Source organism: Pteropus alecto, unplaced genomic scaffold (assembly GCF_000325575.1).
Source record: "Pteropus alecto unplaced genomic scaffold, ASM32557v1 scaffold121, whole genome shotgun sequence".
NCBI classification, from domain to species: domain Eukaryota; kingdom Metazoa; phylum Chordata; class Mammalia; order Chiroptera; family Pteropodidae; genus Pteropus; species Pteropus alecto.
In genome coordinates this window covers 2,512,668-2,529,797 of record NW_006434369.1, presented here as the reverse complement: position 1 = coordinate 2,529,797, position 17,130 = coordinate 2,512,668, and the positions used below count along the sequence as shown (strand labels likewise).

Genomic DNA, 17,130 nt, shown 5'->3' with positions numbered 1-17,130 from the left:
ACTCGCGCTCCAGCAATGATGCAATTTGACCTCTCCAGGCCACCGTCTCTGAGCATGCGTAGATGAACGTGGCGGGACGTATGTGTCATGGCGAGCTCCATCTGAAGTCTCTGCAGCTTCCGGAGAGCGGCGTGTTGATTCTCTCACTTTGGACTGGTTTGTTATTTCCTGACTACTGGGTAAGGTGGCGGGTGGATCCGTGTGGGGTAGAGTGTGGCCGGAGCTCCTTTTATTGCGGAGTCGTGTTTCTCAGTTTTAGTCTTTTTCTGGCTGTTTGCTGGTTGGTTTGGCAGTTGAAAGGGGACTTGCCAGCTGGGATTGGACTACAAGGAGGCTGGTAGCACTGCCCAAAGTGAAGACAGGGTCGTTGTCTCAGGTGCTGCAGGGCTGTAAGGAGTATTTAAGGGACTTTTTCCCTTATTGTCAAGTTTAACTTCATTGGTTTTCCTAACTTTCTGCATTTGTGAATTCTTGATACGGGAGGAGGCTTTCGCAGTTACCCAGCTTTCTCAGAGCTGTATCTCATTATGACTTTAAACTTAAGTTAGACTGGTAGGGGTCTTGTTTTTTTCACTTCTCATTTACTCATAAAATCTCTTTCTGAATCTCGGGCGACAGGTGTCTTTCGGGTGGAAGGTAATCTGGATATTTACTTCACTGCCTTATTCCTGTTTTGTAGTTGGTATTTCTTGAATCACGCAGACGTGATGTAGTGCTGGATAGTATTATCATGGCCAGACACTGAATCTCATCAGTCATGGCAATTATGGCAGAGTCAAAACACCTGTTTTAATCAGTAAGCTTTTGGAAGTAGTATGGAATATCATTAACTTTGCTGTATAAAGAAGAGCAGTTTTTTATGGAGTCTAATCCCTTTTAGGTGGTTTTAAAGAGTCCTTACTGCGATTTTGTGAACTTACTGCGAGCTTGCTTTTTCTAATCAGTTTTTATTTTCCAGACTCGTCTTTCAAGAGGATTTGAGACTAATTGCAGATAATCACGGTACTTATTTTAAACCTTTTATGTTTGAGTGATACATTATACATTATAATGTGCAGAAAGCTTAAGTTCTTAGTAATTTTGCCACCATCATTGTATGGAAACACCATGATCTCCATATCACTAAGTCCAAGAAACATTTCATTCATTTTACTTACCCTTTCATCTGCATTGCGTAGCACTGACCATGTCCACTTTGATGTGCTCTCTGCCTCTGCCTTCTATGGCCCACTGATTTTCTCCTTCTCTGGTAGCTGCTTCTTGGTTTCTATAAAAGGCTGGTTCCCTTCTATTCGGCAGTTAAATTCCAAGTTCCTCAAGGCTTGGTCCTGTATCCTTTCCTCTTCTAACTGTTCTCTTTCTCTCAGGGTGCTCTAATCAATATTGTCGTCAACATTGTTATTCTCTGTCTTTTTGATTTTAGCCATCCTAGTGGGTGTGAAGTGGTTATCTTGTGGTTTTGATTTTGCTTTTCCTTAATAACTTATGATGTTACATCTTTTATGTGCTTATTGGCCACTTGTATATCTTCTTTGCAGAAACGTCTATTCAGATATTTTGCCCATATTTTACACTAGGTTATTTGTCTTTCTGTTGTTGAGTTGTATTTTTTCTGTATTCTGATACTAGACCTTTATCAAATATATAATTTGCAAATCTTTTCTCTGCGTGAGTTGTCTTTTCACGTTCTTGATAGTGTCCTTTGGAGCATAAATTTTTAAAAATTTGATGCAGTCCAGTCTGCTTACTTGTTGCTTGACTAAGAAACCAGTGCTTAATCTCACATGTTGAATATTTACACCTATGGTTTCTTATAAGAGTTATATTGCATTAGCTCTTAAATTTAGGTCTGTGATCCATTTTGAGTTTATTTTTAGCCTACGGCCATACCATCCCGAACGCGCCCAATCTCGTCTGATTTCAGAAGCTAAGCATGGTCGGGCCTGGTTAGTACTTGGATGGGAGGTAATTTTTATATATGAAGTGTGGTAGGAATCCAACTTTATTCTTGCATGTGGCTATTCGATTATAGCATGATTAGTTGAAAAGACAGTTCTTTCTTTGTTGAATTTTCTTGGTATCCTTGTTGAAAATCAGCTAACCAGGTAATATATTTTTGACAAGCATTCTAGATGATTTTTATGAAAGAATAACTCTAGGACAGTGATTCTCAAACTTGAGTGTACATCAAAATCACCACAAGGGTTTGTTAAAGATTGTTGGGCTTTACTCAGAATATCTGATCCTGTAGGTCTAGAGCGGGGCCTGAGCCTTCATTTCTAACATGTTCTCCAGTGATTCTAATTGTGCTGGTTTGGGAACCACCCTGTGAAAACTACTGTTATTGATCTTTGTTTCACAACTGTGGCTACACACATGAGAATTACTGGAAAGTTTTAAAATCTATTGATGCTCAATCTTTGTTCCCAGAGATTGATTGAACTGTTCCGGGGCTTAGTTTGGAATTTTCAAAAGCTCGTCTTGTGAGTACAATAAACACTCAAGACTGAGAACCTCTGCTGCAACAGTAGTTCTCAGTCAGGGTGTTTAGTGGAGTCAGCTGGGCAGGTTTTACATTCTCATCCCTACATTCTACTCTTGGAGATTCTAATTCAGAATGAGACCTGGGTATTTGATTTTATAAAAGCTCTCCTAATAAATCACCTATCTAAGTTACCAGTACTCTAGGATGTTGCATTCTCTCTTTTGTCATTTTCAGTATCTCCCTTTCCACTAACTTTGATTTTATTTCCTTAAAATCTTCTGGATTTCTTCTACTTTTGAGAAAAAACTTTATATGATCCTGTTGTTCTATTTAACTTATTTTGCTTTCATTTTGTTGTCAAACTTCCATTTCCTCATTACTTATTTATTTAAAAATTCCCTCTACCTGATTGTTGGAAGTAAAAACTTTTATTAGTAGTGATGAATGAGATTGTTCAGATGCTATGATATGATTGATGCTGGGTTTAGGGAATCTTTGCATTATATTATCTTTGTCTCCTTTGAGTGAATTTCTACAAACGGAGTTGCTGGGTCAAGGGATATATATATTTTAAAGTTTGATATGTACTGCCAGATTGCCCTCCGGAAAGGGTATGCCAGATTTATCATGCTTTCAATGAAGAGTGGGGTTTTTGTCAGTCTTTATTAGTGTGGTAGATGAAAAATAATTCATGTTTAAATACTTGCTATTAGTGTGTTGGAATATTCTTTTCTATGCTTATTAGCTATTTGCATTTCTTAAGTGAGTTGCCTATGTTTCCTTTGCCCATTTTTTTTCTGGAATGTGTTTATATCTTAGGGTCCCATTAGACTCTTGGATTGTTTGTGTTTTGCCAATGAGGCAGAGCCAGAGTGGGAGAGCTTGGTGTTGATAGAAGGCATAGGTTCTAATTCTAGCTCTACCAGTGTACAAATGTTTTAGCTTCTGTGGGCTTCAGTAATGTGAAATAAGAGGCTAAGCAATGTTCCCTACTTTTCTGACTTTGTGATATTGTATGTCTACTGCAGTGGACCCCTCTCAACTCTCTTCTTCCATTCTATTTTCCTTCTGTTATTTATGTGATTCAATTCAAAGTTCTTCAGTAGCTCTTTAGTAACATTCAAAGGCACTATCTGGTCTTAGCCTTTCTCACTTATCTTAATTATTTCATAGAATAATAGTGATAGAAGAAATGCTAGGGATTAGGTATTTACTTCAACTTTCCATCCAGTGTAAGAATTTCTTCCTGTGTTAGAGGGAGATTAGCTAAATTCAGTTTAAACAAGAATTTTGTGAATTTATTCAGTCAGTCAACAAATAGTGTGTACCTGTTGTGTGCTACGCATTGTTTATGTGTAGGTGTAGATGTAATAGTGAAAAAGATGTCTTTGTCCTTGTGGGCTTTACACCGTAATGAGAAAGAAAGACGCAGTTAGATGGTGTCAGGTAAGTAAGTGCTATGAAGAAAAATGACGTATAAAACAGGGTTAGAGGTTAGTGAGAGTGTGTGGGGGTGCTTGGTCAGTGTGTGGTTATTTTAGACATGGTCGTTAGGAAAGGCCTCTCTGAGGAAGTGTCATTTGATTAGATAAGTAGGCATCAAGCCATACAGATATCTTGGGGGTGACATTCTATGCAGAGGAATAGCAATTGTGAAGTGAAGTCAGAAGCTAGTTTGGCATACTCAGAGAATATCTAACAGGTTAATATAGTTGGTACAGGCTGGGTAGTGTATAGTAAAAAATATTTATTGAGAACATGCAATGCGCTAGACGTAGTTCTAGGTGCCACCTGGGATAAAACAGTGAACAAAGCACATAAAAACCTTTACTCTCACAGAGTGTATTCTAGTAGAAAGAGATAACAGTAACATAATGAAAACATCTAAACAGGTGATGAGTGCCATGGTAAGAAAACAAGGTAGGGAATGGGGATAGGAAGTGTGGTATATTTGGTGAGGTGAGATTTGCTCAGAAAGACCTTGCTGGTGACATTTAGGCAAAGTCCTGAAGGGCTTGAAGGCATTCTAGGCAAAAATAACACCTTGAGATGAGTGTGTACTTGGTAGATATGAACTGGTAAGGAAGCCCGTGTACCTGAGTAGAGTAAAGGGGAGAGTTAGAGAGATAAAAGGAAAGCTGATTATATATGTCCTTATAGATCTTTGTAGTGATTTTGGGTTTTTATTTTGAAGTGGAAGACAAAGTTTTTTTTTTTTTTTTTAATTCATCTGTATTTGTAACAACCTTTTAAAGCAGAATGTGACTTGAGCACTACATTTCCATTCACAAAACTTACTCAAAGGGCTTTTCAACATACCTAGGTAGGCTTATAATTTTGCTACTCTAAACAGTACTTTTTTTTTTGGAAAACAAGCTCTATGGATGGTTACTCTCGTCAAGTTAGTTCAGCATAACATACTAATTTCTTGAGATGAACTCTGGTTTTAAAGGGATCCCTGGCGTCTGTGCTGAAATGTCCTTCGGGAATTAAGGGTAGAAACAGGGAGACTAACTGCTAATAATCTAAGCAAGAGTTGATGTTGGTTTGAACCAAGAATGTAACAGTGGATATGGTCAGAAATACTCAGATTCTGAATATATTTTGAAGATAGAGCCAATAGGATTTTGTTGGATTGAGTTAGGGTAAAAGAAAGATGACTTGGGGATGATTCCAGGATTTTGGCCTGACCAGGTAGAAGGTTGGCATTGCCTTTAAATGAGATCGGAAAGTTATGGAAAGATCTGGTGTGGTATTTGGTGGTTGTTTGTGGGATAAGGTGGAGAGAGGCTCAAGAGTTCTCTTTTTGACTTTTTAAGTTTGAAATAACTCTTAGACATTTAAGCAGGGGTGTTGAGTAGGCAGTTGGACATGAGAGTCAAGTTCAGGGGAGGACTAGGGCTGGTTAAATAAGCATATAGTTGATATTTCAAGGACATGGGACTGGATGAGATCAAGGTATGTCTGTAACTAAAGGAGATGTCCTGTAACTGAGCCATGGGGCCATTCTAATGTTCAGAAGTTGGAGAGATGAGGAGGAAGAAGCAGAGGAGACTTGGGGAGTTGCTAATGTGGTAGAAGGAAAACTCAGAGAGTGTGGTGTCCTAGAAGCCAGTGAAGGTTAATAGTGTCAATTGCTGCATGTGGGGTCATATAAGATGACTGAGAACTGATCATTGTATATATCGTTGGAAGTCACTGAAATCATGATGATAAAGTCTGGTGGAGTGGTGGGGTGAAAACTTGGTTCATGAGAGAATGGGAAGGGAAAATTTGATATTGAAGTATAGCTAGCTCGGACGTGGTTCCATAGTGTAGTGGTTAGCAGGTCTGCTTTACACGCAGAAGGTCTTGGGTTCGCGCCCCAGTGGAGCCACGGTCCATGGTCTACAGCCATGCTACCCTGAACAAGCCTGATGTCTGTCTGATCTTGGAAGCTAAGCAGGATCGGGCCTGGTTAGTACTTGGATGGGAGACCACCTAGGAAGACCAGGTGCTATAGGCATAAATAATAATAATAATCATAATAATAAAAAGAAAGTATAGATAGCTTTTGCAAGGAGGTTTTCTTTAAAGGAGAGAAATGTGATAGAGATAGTAAGTGGAGGAAGTGGGGTCAAGGTAAGGTTTTTGTTTTTTAAATGGGAGAAATAATAGTATGTTTGTATCCAGATAGTAATGATTCAGTAGGGAGATAATTAGTGATGATGCAGGAAAATGGGGCATGACTAGAATTCTTTGCTTGAGTGGGTCAGAGTTGAAGGCTTTTTCTTAGGGAGGTGGACAGTTATAATAACACATAGTTAGGCTGAGTACATGAGCAAAGAACCATTTTCTGGTAAATGAAGGAAGTCATCCACCTGTGCAGAGTGTGGGAGGGGTTCTGTGACTGGCTTCATTCAAGTTTTCTGCTTTCAGTACCATCTTTAGCCTCATTAAGAGGAGATATGTGAGAAATAAATTTTCAGAAAATTCCTAAGATACATAAGTTTAAGTTTTATACTGCAGTTATTCATAGTCTTTGGTCTACCAGTGTGTACTGGGAATCTGTGAGGAGGCAGAATTTCCTAAATATATTTGACCACAGAACTGTTTTTTCACTGATAGTTAGTATCTCAAATAAATAGAACCAATTTGAGAAAGACTTAGTTTATTTCACCTTACCTAGTTTGCTGAGTTGTTCAGGACTCTTGTTTGCAAGAGAGAAAATCTAACTCAAATTAATTTAAGTCACAGAGGAAATTTATTGGCCCACATGATTGGGCAGAGTGGGGCAGCATCTGGCTTCAGGCGTTAGTTGGATCCACGTGCTCAGATAATGTCATATATGGCTCTTTATCTCTCCACCTTTTACTAGGTTTCATTCTTTAGGTATGCTTCTGCACTGTGACTGGCAGATGATCTCCAGCATTCTCAAGTTGACATCCTCCCAACATAACCACTTCAGTGAAAAGAGAAGCCATCTCTTCTGTTAGCTTTGGCATAGAAGTCCTTGTGATGATTCTGATTAGCTGGGCTTGTCATATCCAACCCTGAACTAATCACACACTAATCAGTGTGGCCAGGAAGATGGGTTACTCTGATAGGCCTGGCTCATGTGCCCCATTCCTGTGTCTAAGGAAGGAGGAGGACTGTGATGGATAGTTCCGCAGTGCCCATGTCGTATGCATGTTAACTATAAGTTAGCCAGATCTTGATTGATTGCCATTGGGTTATTTCTAATCTTTTGCTCCTACTAAGAATGTAAAGCCAGCTGAGATTTGAACAGAGGTTTGTCTGATTTACAGGGCATAATCTGTCATAGTTGTAAAGAGTACATTACAGTAAAGGGTACATAATGAGTCTGGCTGGAAGCCATTGTTAGTCAAAAGTTGTTAATGGAGAAATGCGAATCTGGCATTTGAAAAGGAAAATTGATTAGAAAGGCTTGAGACCAGAGGAGAGTATAGGATCCTTAACACAGATGAGGAACAGTGGTCACTCAGTGTACATACAGTAAGTAGGCAGTGGGATACCACACAGCATGAGTGCTTGGGCTAATCTGACTTGGAATCCTTGTTGTGCGGCTTTGGGTAAGTTAGCTTCTCTGTTTCAGATTGCACTTTAAAGTGAGGCTAATAATACCACCTGCCTCAGGGAGTTGCTGTGAATGGTTAATGGGATGACTCTGTGAGCACTTGCTTCTTGTCTGGACATAGTATTAATAGCACTACCAGGAAGTGTACTCATTGTCTGTTTTCATTTTCTTTCTTCAGAAAGTTTTTTTCTTTCAGTATCTTATTCTAACATAATTGTAGATTCATTTACATTTATAAAAGTTATATATAGATGCTGTACACTTTACCGATCTTACAAAACTGTAATATAGTATCACAACCTGTATATTGACATTGATATAGTCAAGATATAGGAACATTTCCATCACCACAAAGATCTCTCATGTTGTCCTTTTATAGTCATGTTTACTTTCCTCCCACTCATCCTCTCTTTCAATCTGGGCAACTACTATTCTGTTCTCCATTTCTATAATTTTGTTACTTTAATCTCAAGTGTGCTATATAAATGTAATCATACAGTATGTTACCTTTTGGGTTTGGCTGTATTTATTCTTCACAGTTCTCTGGAGATTCATCCAGGTTGTTGCATGTATCAATAATACATTATTTCTAATTGCTGGGTAGTAATCTATGGTATGGATGAACCACAGTTTGTTTAACCGTTCAACCCATTGAGGGTATCTGGGTTATTTCCATGTTTTGGCTATTACAAAGAAAGCTGCTATAAACATTTGTGTTCAGATTTTTCTGTGATTATAAGTCTTTATTTTTCTTGGATAATCCCCCCTGGCCTCCCACTGCCCCGCCCCGCCTCGAAATACAGTTGCCAGGCTGCATTATAGTTGCATGACTAGTTTTTTAAAGAAAATGCCCAACTTTTTTCCAGAGCACCTATACTATTTTATATTTCTACCAGGACTGTGTGAGTGATCCACTTATTCTGCATTCTTGCCAGCATTCAGTGTTTTCACTATTTTTTAATTTTAGCTATTCTGATAGTGGTGTGGTATTTCATTATAGTTTTAGTTTGTATTTCTCTGATGGCTAATAATGTTGAATCTCTTTTCATGTGTTTATTTGTCCTCTGTATATCCTCTTAGGTGAAATGTCTCTTTATGTCCTTTGTCTATTTTCTAATTAGATTGTGCTTTTAATATTGCGTTTTGAGTTCTACATACTGCTCCTTTGTCAGATGTGTGGTTCGCAAATATTTTCTTCTATTCTGTAGCTTGACTTTTCATTCTCTCAAAGAGGTCTTTTGCAGAGGATAAATTTTTAAATTTTTATGATGTCTGGATTGAATAATTTTTCTTTTTATGAATTGTGCCTTTGGTGTCAACCTCTAAGGACTCTTCATCTAGCTCTGGGTCTAGAAGATTTTCTCTTATGAATTTTTCTAAACTTTTATAGTTTTACACTTTATATTTAAGTCCATGATATAGTTTGAATTTTGTGTCTTTTTTTTGTCTGTAAGTATTCAATTGCTCTAGTACTAATTGTTGAAAAGGTTCTTTCCTCATTCATTCAATTGCTTTTGCACTTTTGTGAAAAACCATATTTGTTTGGGTCTATTTCCAGATTCTCTGTTCTGTTTTGTCAATCTATGTTTGTGTTCTACCAATACTATACAGTCTTGATTACTGTAGCTATACAGTATGTCTTAAAATGGGGCAGGCCAATTCCTTCTACTTCATTCTTTTTGTTTTTTACCAGTTGTTTTAAATATATTAATTTCTTTACTTTTCCATGTAAATTTTAGAACAATCTCACTATGTCTACAAAAACGTTTCACTGACACTGCAGGATGGGAGTATGGCTTCATTACCTGTTGTTTGTTTGGTTTGAAAATAAAAGATCCCTACTTGGCTTTCTCTGGTCCTACCCTGGTGAGGTGTGTTGGGGCACCTTATTGTAGCCTTGTAGGGGAGCAATCAGGTCTCCCTACTTGGCCTTTGTGGCTTGTCTGGAGGTGAGACCATGGTTTTGTGTTTTGTGGGGTTTTTTTTAGTAGAATGGTTATAGTCTGAAAGTTTTCTGTCTTGCTACTTTTCTGGTTCTTTGACAAGAAAACAGGCTTTAGTTGGAGGCTTTTATTACTTGCATATGTTGGCACTTCTGGGTCACTGGCTTCTTCAACCCCAAGTCTGGGATATAGGAGGCAAAAGAAACCCCAGAGAATTTACCATTGCATTGTTCCTTGGGTTCCAATGTCCCTAGCCTATCTGCCTTCTTCTCTCTGCTTTTCAAAGTCTTATGTTTATTTTATATATTATATCCAGAGTTTTAGTTGTACTTAGCGGGAGGGATAGGGAAAATTATGTCTATTCTGTCTTCCTGGAAGTTATGTCTATATTTTCTTAATTACAAAAATTTTGAACATTCGAGAAAGTAGAATAGGATATGAGCACCAACATTTCTGTTTTCTAGATTTAAGAGTTGTAAATGTTTTCCCATATGTCTTAATCTCATGTTTGTTTTGGCAAATTATAGACATAATGACATTTCACCTCCAAATATCAGTGTACATCTCTAAAAAATAAATTTTTTTATAATATATAAAAATAATGTATTTAGTGTCAAAAAATAAGATTTTTAAACATAAACATGATACTTTATATCTAATGATTTATAGCAATATCCTGATATTAATGATACCAAGTTCACCTTCTGGTTTCCCTGGTTGTTCCCAAAATTTGTAGGATCTGAACAAGAGCATGAATTGCGTTTAATTGTTAGGCTTTTAAGTCTCCTTTGATCTTGAACAGTTCCTCTCCTGCTTTTTTCTTCATGATATTGATTTGTTGAAGACATAGTTCCTTCCATTTGAACCTTGGAATGTCCCACTATCAATAGGATTTGTCTGATTGTTTCCTTGTGTTTCTTTATCTCTGCATTTTCTGTAAACTTAAAGTTGAATCTAAAGGCTTTATTGGATTCAAGTTAAGAAAGGATATTTAATAAGTGATGCTATGTTAAACAGATTTTCTGAGGGACTCATATCATTTATAACCTTTTTATGTGATGGAGAAGATGCTTTCTGCATCCTGTGGTACGCTACTGGATGACATAGAAGATATCGTGTCACAGGAAGATTCAAAACCACAAGATAGACATTTTGCAAGAAAGCACGTTGTTCCAAAGGTGCGAAGGCGACATACCCAAAAATATTTGCAAGAGGAAAACAGTCCACCAAGCGATAGGTAAGCTATTTTTTTGAAATTATATTTGGTATTGTTTCAGGGGAGAAGCTGGTAATACTGGTCTTTGTGATATGTAAAATGTCTCTTAAAAAAAACCTCTGAAATTTTGAGATGAAATATGTAGATTTATTTTTTTATTAGCATGTTTTTTAATTTGGTGAAGTGATTGGTTAAAGAAGTGTCAAATCATGTGTTCCTTGAAGGTGAGGCCTAGGACATTATTTAGTATAAAGATATTACTCCACACCTCCCCATCTCTTTGATATTACTGTAGTTAGTATGTAATTTTTGTGACTTCCGAATTAAATTTTTTTTAACCAGAATTTGTGGTTCTTATGAGACAGTAGTGGTTGAGGCATTTAATTTTTCTTAGCAAATTTATAAATACTTATGCATCAGGTAAAGGCATTGGGCACAAATAAATTATTGTGCTGTTTACACTGTTATGTTAGGTCTCCAGTGAAATTCTAACATGGCCTAGCCAGAAATGATTATGCCGTTGTATAGTTTTAATATGTCAACATTTATTTATCTAGTAAATTGTCAAACATTTTAATATAATACTTGATTTCATTTGTAATATTAAGCTTTTAAAAGCTATGAACTTAAAATTTGCTTATATTTTGTTTATCAAATTTGTCTTGAACATGTCCTTAAGATAATTTCTGTTTAATTATAAATTATCAAGGCAATCTAAGTTTTTCCTTCCTAAAATGATTATATTTTTAGAACTCTATATTTATATATGAAGTACTTTTATGAATGCCATAGGGTGACAGTTTTTCCATTTTGATTCAGTTATTTATATCAGTAAGTTATAAAATAAAGATTGTAGGTACTATATCGTCTCTTTATGAGCAAATAGATGTATTTACTTTTTTTTTCATTTGCTGTTGTTACTGGATCCATTTTCTTTGCTGTTATATGTACCTTTCTAAGAGTTGAACTTGGCAGTACATTAGTAGTACTGAATTTGTATTTCTCTAAAATCCAATTCAGAGAAAAAGATATTTTTATGTAGAGAGCTTTACATTAGAATCCTGTGGTTATTTTCTTTTGATTTTAGACTTTTGGTGTAACAATAGATTATGGATTAACTTGGTGCATTTAATGAATAGCTTGTGAATGGGTTGCAGTGAGTGTATTTTTTTTTTTTTGCATAATTTGCCCAGAAATCATCTAGTACTTTTTTTTTAAATCCTTTAATGAGACTTACTTTTTAAAATTTTTTTATTGATTGTTTAATAGCACTATTCCAGGCATACAGAAAATTTGGATACGAACATGGGGTTGTTCTCATAATAATTCAGATGGAGAATATATGGCTGGACAACTAGCTGCCTTTGGATATAAAATTACAGGTAATTAGATTTGTAATGTATTTATTGAGCTGAGTTTTTTAGAGATATGTCTTATAGCTTCAGCAATTCAAGGGTATTTTAAGGCAAAACAAAAAGCTATTATACATTGCCTATGTAACTATGGATATCATATAAAAAAACAGCTATTTTGAAACACTTTGAGTTACAAAAAAGTAATAAAATTACAGTGTTTGCATATGTCCTTTACAAACCTCCCTTAATATTAACATCTTACATAATTATAGTATAATTAACAAGCTAGGAAATTAACATTAATGCAACAGTGTTATCTAAACTACAGATCTTTTTTGAATTTTGCCATTTTTCCCATTTAGGTTCTTTTTCTGTTCCAGGATACAATCTAGGATCTCACCTTTCATTTATTTGTAGTATCTCCTTAGTCTCTTTCAATCTGTGACAATACCTCAGTGTTTTCTTGTCTTTTATGACCTTGAACTGCTGAAGAAAACCGATTCGTTATTTTGTAGAATGTCTCTCAACTTGGGTTTGTCTGATGTTTTCTCATGAGTAGAATAAGGTTATGTATGCATTTTTGGCAAGAAGAGCACAGAAATGATATTATATCCTTCTCAGAGCCTCATATCAGGGGTTTCATGATGTCAGGATGTCTTACTACTAGCGCACTAACCCTTGTCTACCAGATTTCTCCACACTAAAGTTAATATTTTTTCTCATTGTAATGAATAAATATCCTGTTTCTCCTCAACCTTTTTGTCTACTTATTTTAGTATCTGCCATTGGATCCTGTCTGCAACAGTTATTACTGCATTGTTTGCTTAGTGGTCATTTTTTATTTTGTTGTTTCTTCCACATTTATTAATTGGAATCTTGTGTAAAGAAGAGCTATCCTTTCTTCCTCATTGACTTATTTATATCAGTATGGACTCATGGCTATTTTTTTATTCTATGGGTTGTAGTCTGATAATATTATTTATTCTGCTGCTCATTGTTCTAAACTTGGCCATAGGACCTCATTCATTCAGTCTGGCTCCCATGTCTTCTCAATATGCCCCTATTCTTTTTTGAGTACTTCCTTACTTTCTGGCACCACAAGATATTCTAGTCTTACATTTTCCCTTCCCCAGCCTTGGAAGTGACCACTTTCCAGGGAGCCCTGATCCCCTTCATTAGAAGAATGGTGTTTAGAATCAGATCAGAGATCTGGACACTGGGTATGCCCATTACCATTGGGAAGTGTCAGTGGTTCTAGGTCATCTCGATGGACTGAGCTAGGAAATAAGTATATTAACGGGCACGTACACACATTTATATTTGTTACTGTATCTAGCTGTATGTATATTATTAAATGGCTCCATAATTTGAATGCTTTGTGACAGTGCTTCATATATGTCATCTTGCTTAGTTCTAGTGTTATGAGAAAACAGTGGCATCACTGCCATTGCAAGTGAGAGTGGAGAGGTTGTGTCTTACCTTAAGTGGCACGGGCAGTGAATTCTCTGTCACTCCAAAATACTGCTCTTAACCACTATTCTATAGCTTGACGTTGCCTGTGTATGTGTAATGGGCAAGTCCTAGCTTCAAGATAGCTTGTGAGAATTGGGAACATACTCTATAGTATTGTTTTCTTCAGCAGCTAAATGATCATATGTCATTAACTATGTGTTTTTGATAACTTATTTTTTAGACAGCAGATCATTGTTAATACTTTTGTTCTTTAGGAAAAAATACTCAAAATATGCACATCTCTATTCATTAGGAATTTTTGGCATACTTTACCTTGGCTTTGCCTTAACACATTCTGATGGTGCAGTTTGAGTATTAAGAAAATAGCCTTTAAGATAATTTCCCAAAACATTAAAAATATCAGAGATGACTTTCTTAGGTGCTATTAATTATCTAACACATTTTAATATAAATTTTAGACAAAATTAGCAGTTTGTGTTTGGTATTATAACAGTAGTCGTCTATGTAAAATAACAGTCTTGTTGTGTTTAACAAGAATATTATATACACTTTTGTTATGTACACCTACTTTTGGCTTCCTATTTGGGAAAGTAGAAAGGGAGAATTAAGGAGGCATTCCTTTGAATATGAAATTAATTTATCTCAATGTATATTTTATATACATATATTACTTGTTTTTGTTTATTACTTTTATATGCTGTTGATTGTCCCCACTTTATTAATTAATTTTTTTTTTATTGTGCCGTTGGTTAATGAAATCTAGTGTTTCAGGTGTACAATTTAACAGTAAGGCATATATATATTGCATTATATGTTCACTGTGCGTAGTTCGATTTCTTTCTGTCCCCACATATTTGACCCCTTTTATCGCCCCCCAACTCCAACTCTGGTAACCACTAGTCTGTTGTCCGTGTCCGTGAGTCTCTGTTTGCCCTGCTTATTTGTTGCTTTTCGTTTTATAGCCCACAGAATAAGTGATATCATGTAGTTTTCAACTTTTTCTGTCCGGCTTATTTCCCTTAGCATAATTATCTCAAGGTCCATCTCAAGGTCGCAAATAGCAGTATTTCATCTCTTCTTATGGCTGAGTAATATTCCATTGTATATATGTACCATAGCTTCTTTAGCCAATCATCTATCGTTGGACACTTCAGTTGCTTCCATGTTGTGGCCACCGTGAATAATGCTGCTATGAACATCGGTATGCAAATATCTTTTTGGATGTATGTTTTCAAGTCTTTGAGGTAAATACCTAGTAGAGGGATGGCTGGATCATATGGTAGATCAATTCTTAGTTTTTCGAGGAAACTCCTTACTGTTTTTCATAATGACTCTACCAATTTGCAGTCCTACCAGCAGTGTATGAGGGTTCCTTTTCCTCTGCATCCTCTCTAACACTAGTCCTGTTGATAATAGCTATTCTAACAGGTGTGAGATGGTATCTCATTGTGGTTTTGATTTGCATTTTCCTAATAGCTAGCAATGTTGAGCATCCTTTCATATGTTTGTTGGCCAATTGTATGTTTTTGGGAGAAGTATCTTTTCAGGTCCTCTGCCCATTTTTTAATTGGGTGGTTTGTTTTTTTATTGTTATTGAATTGTATGAGTTCTTTGTATATTTTGGTTAAAAGGGCCTTATCGAAGGTATTGCTTGCAAATATATTCTCCCATTTGGATGATTGTCTCTTTACCTTGTCGATGTGATTGTCCCCACTTTAGAAACACATCTTCAGTTTTTAATTCTAGTATGGTTTGTATGCAGCAGATTAAAGGACCACTTTCTTCACTTGTTTAGGTGCTGTAGGCCCAGGAAATATGACCAATATTAGCTCTGTAAAACATTTAAGAAGGAAATCTATAGATATTATATTTAGATTTGATACAGGATATGAATGATTCCTGGATTACCTATGCCAGTAATCTCTTTCATTATTGTGAAATAATGGGATTTTATAAAAATTATATTGGTTAATAACTTATAATGTTTTATTAATCAAACATAGGCCTAAAATATTTAATTGTATACTTGATTAAAATAGGTATAAAATATAGATCATAATGTACACAGAGATTGAAAACAATATACAGAGAAATTCAAAATTAGCTCTCAGTTACCAATCGTAGATATTTTTACTGTTTGGGGAAGAAAGATTATGTGGGGTATATACTTGAAATTGCTGCTTTTAACTGTGATACCAGGAATATAATTATTCCAGTTAGGGCTTGTTCATTACCTCTTTCAGACCCTCATTATTTTGAGGAAATAGGTGGTTCATAACATATAAAATATTGTGCTTGCTTTTTATTCAAAGAATGAAACCTGCTGAGAAATGATGTCATTCCCTTAAACTCAGAACAATTAATTAAATCATGGATACATGTTTGCGTAATACAATTAAATTAGTATCATGGAAAGCAATTAAACTGTCCCTGTAGATACAGTGGCTTTTTAAAGAAATAGGTTTTGAATGCATACATTCCATGAGTGTCTTCTTCAACAAAGCAATTTTTGTGGAATAAACTTTCTTTCCAGTAATTTGGCCTTCGAGTATTGTTTTTGGATTATTTCTTTTGAAGATGTTGGTAAATCATTTTCAGTGTTTTCAGTAGTGGCAGAGCTTCGTATCTTGAGAGTACATTTAGTGTTAGAATTTTTACAGGTCATTTGAAGCCAAATCTGATGAATAAAGTATGTGATTTGTTAGTGAGCAATGCTGTTTTAGTTAAAAATAAGGCATTTTTGTTTATCTTAATCGATTCTGAAAACTTCTAAAAGGATTTCAAAAAGTGTTCATAATAGTGATTTTTGTACTTTTTGGGTTTCTTCAGAACATCGCAGCTCATATAATTTCAGCAAAGAACTCATAATCATTGTCTAGCCTAATAAGGTATGGTCTCCCAAGGTGACTGCTTTGGGGGTAACCCTCATTTAGATATAGATGTGGTAGAAATATGTTAGAGATACGTTGGAGAGAGAGAGATGTTGGAGAGGGAGATGTTTAGTTTGTAGTCACATTTACTCTGGAATATAGCATATGCTTTTTAGTTAATGGAAAATAGTCTCTTGTAAGGCCATCAACTGAGCTTCTAGTTCATAAACACATAAGAGTAATGTGTGTTACATATATGAAATATTTGTGATAAGCTTACCTGAGTTAGAGTAGTGTGTTTAGCTTGGGTGCCCACAGTTTCAGAGAAATCATTTTAAAATTACTGGGCTGTTACAGTTCTTCATAGTTTCTTTGTATATAGCTTATTCATTCATCCTATGTTCTCTGAACATAATATATGTTATGATGCTAGGAGGTATGAAAACGTGCAAATGAGCTAGACATGGATTATAGTAGACAAGAAATATATTGTTGCTTGGCAAGGGAAAAGCCTTCATATTGTATGTTAAATCTTAGAAGTTATTTTAGTAAGTGGTCAATCTTTAACATATTCTTTCATTTTTTTTATAATAAAGGGGAAGTAGGGTCCACTTCATTAAAAGAGCATTTACAATTTACATTTTAGACATACTTGGTGCTAATGTCAAGTCTGATTACAACATCTCATGTTTGAATAAAGAAAATATCTCT

At 35.7% G+C, this 17,130-nt stretch overlaps 1 protein-coding gene and 1 pseudogene across 10 annotated transcripts in view; both read left to right on the top strand.

The window, feature by feature from the left end:
• The first annotated feature begins 32 nt into the window (after positions 1-32).
• The window catches only part of CDKAL1 (CDK5 regulatory subunit associated protein 1 like 1), a 567,467-nt gene continuing 550,369 nt past the window's right edge, over positions 33-17,130 (top strand). For 2 of the 10 annotated variants that reach the window (XM_025044927.1, XM_025044929.1), the window contains exons 1-3: positions 58-179; positions 10,573-10,742; positions 11,991-12,103. In XM_025044927.1, coding sequence (XP_024900695.1) covers positions 63-179; positions 10,573-10,742; positions 11,991-12,103 — 400 coding nt within the window. In that variant the 5' untranslated portion in view covers positions 58-62. Of the gene's footprint in view, positions 180-264; positions 377-958; positions 1,003-10,569; positions 10,743-11,990; positions 12,104-17,130 lie in introns of those variants that run through there. The other 8 variants (XM_006909233.3, XM_015587298.2, XM_015587297.2 and 5 more) reach the window with 8 other exon arrangements.
• Positions 5,871-5,990, top strand: LOC112477700 (annotated as a pseudogene).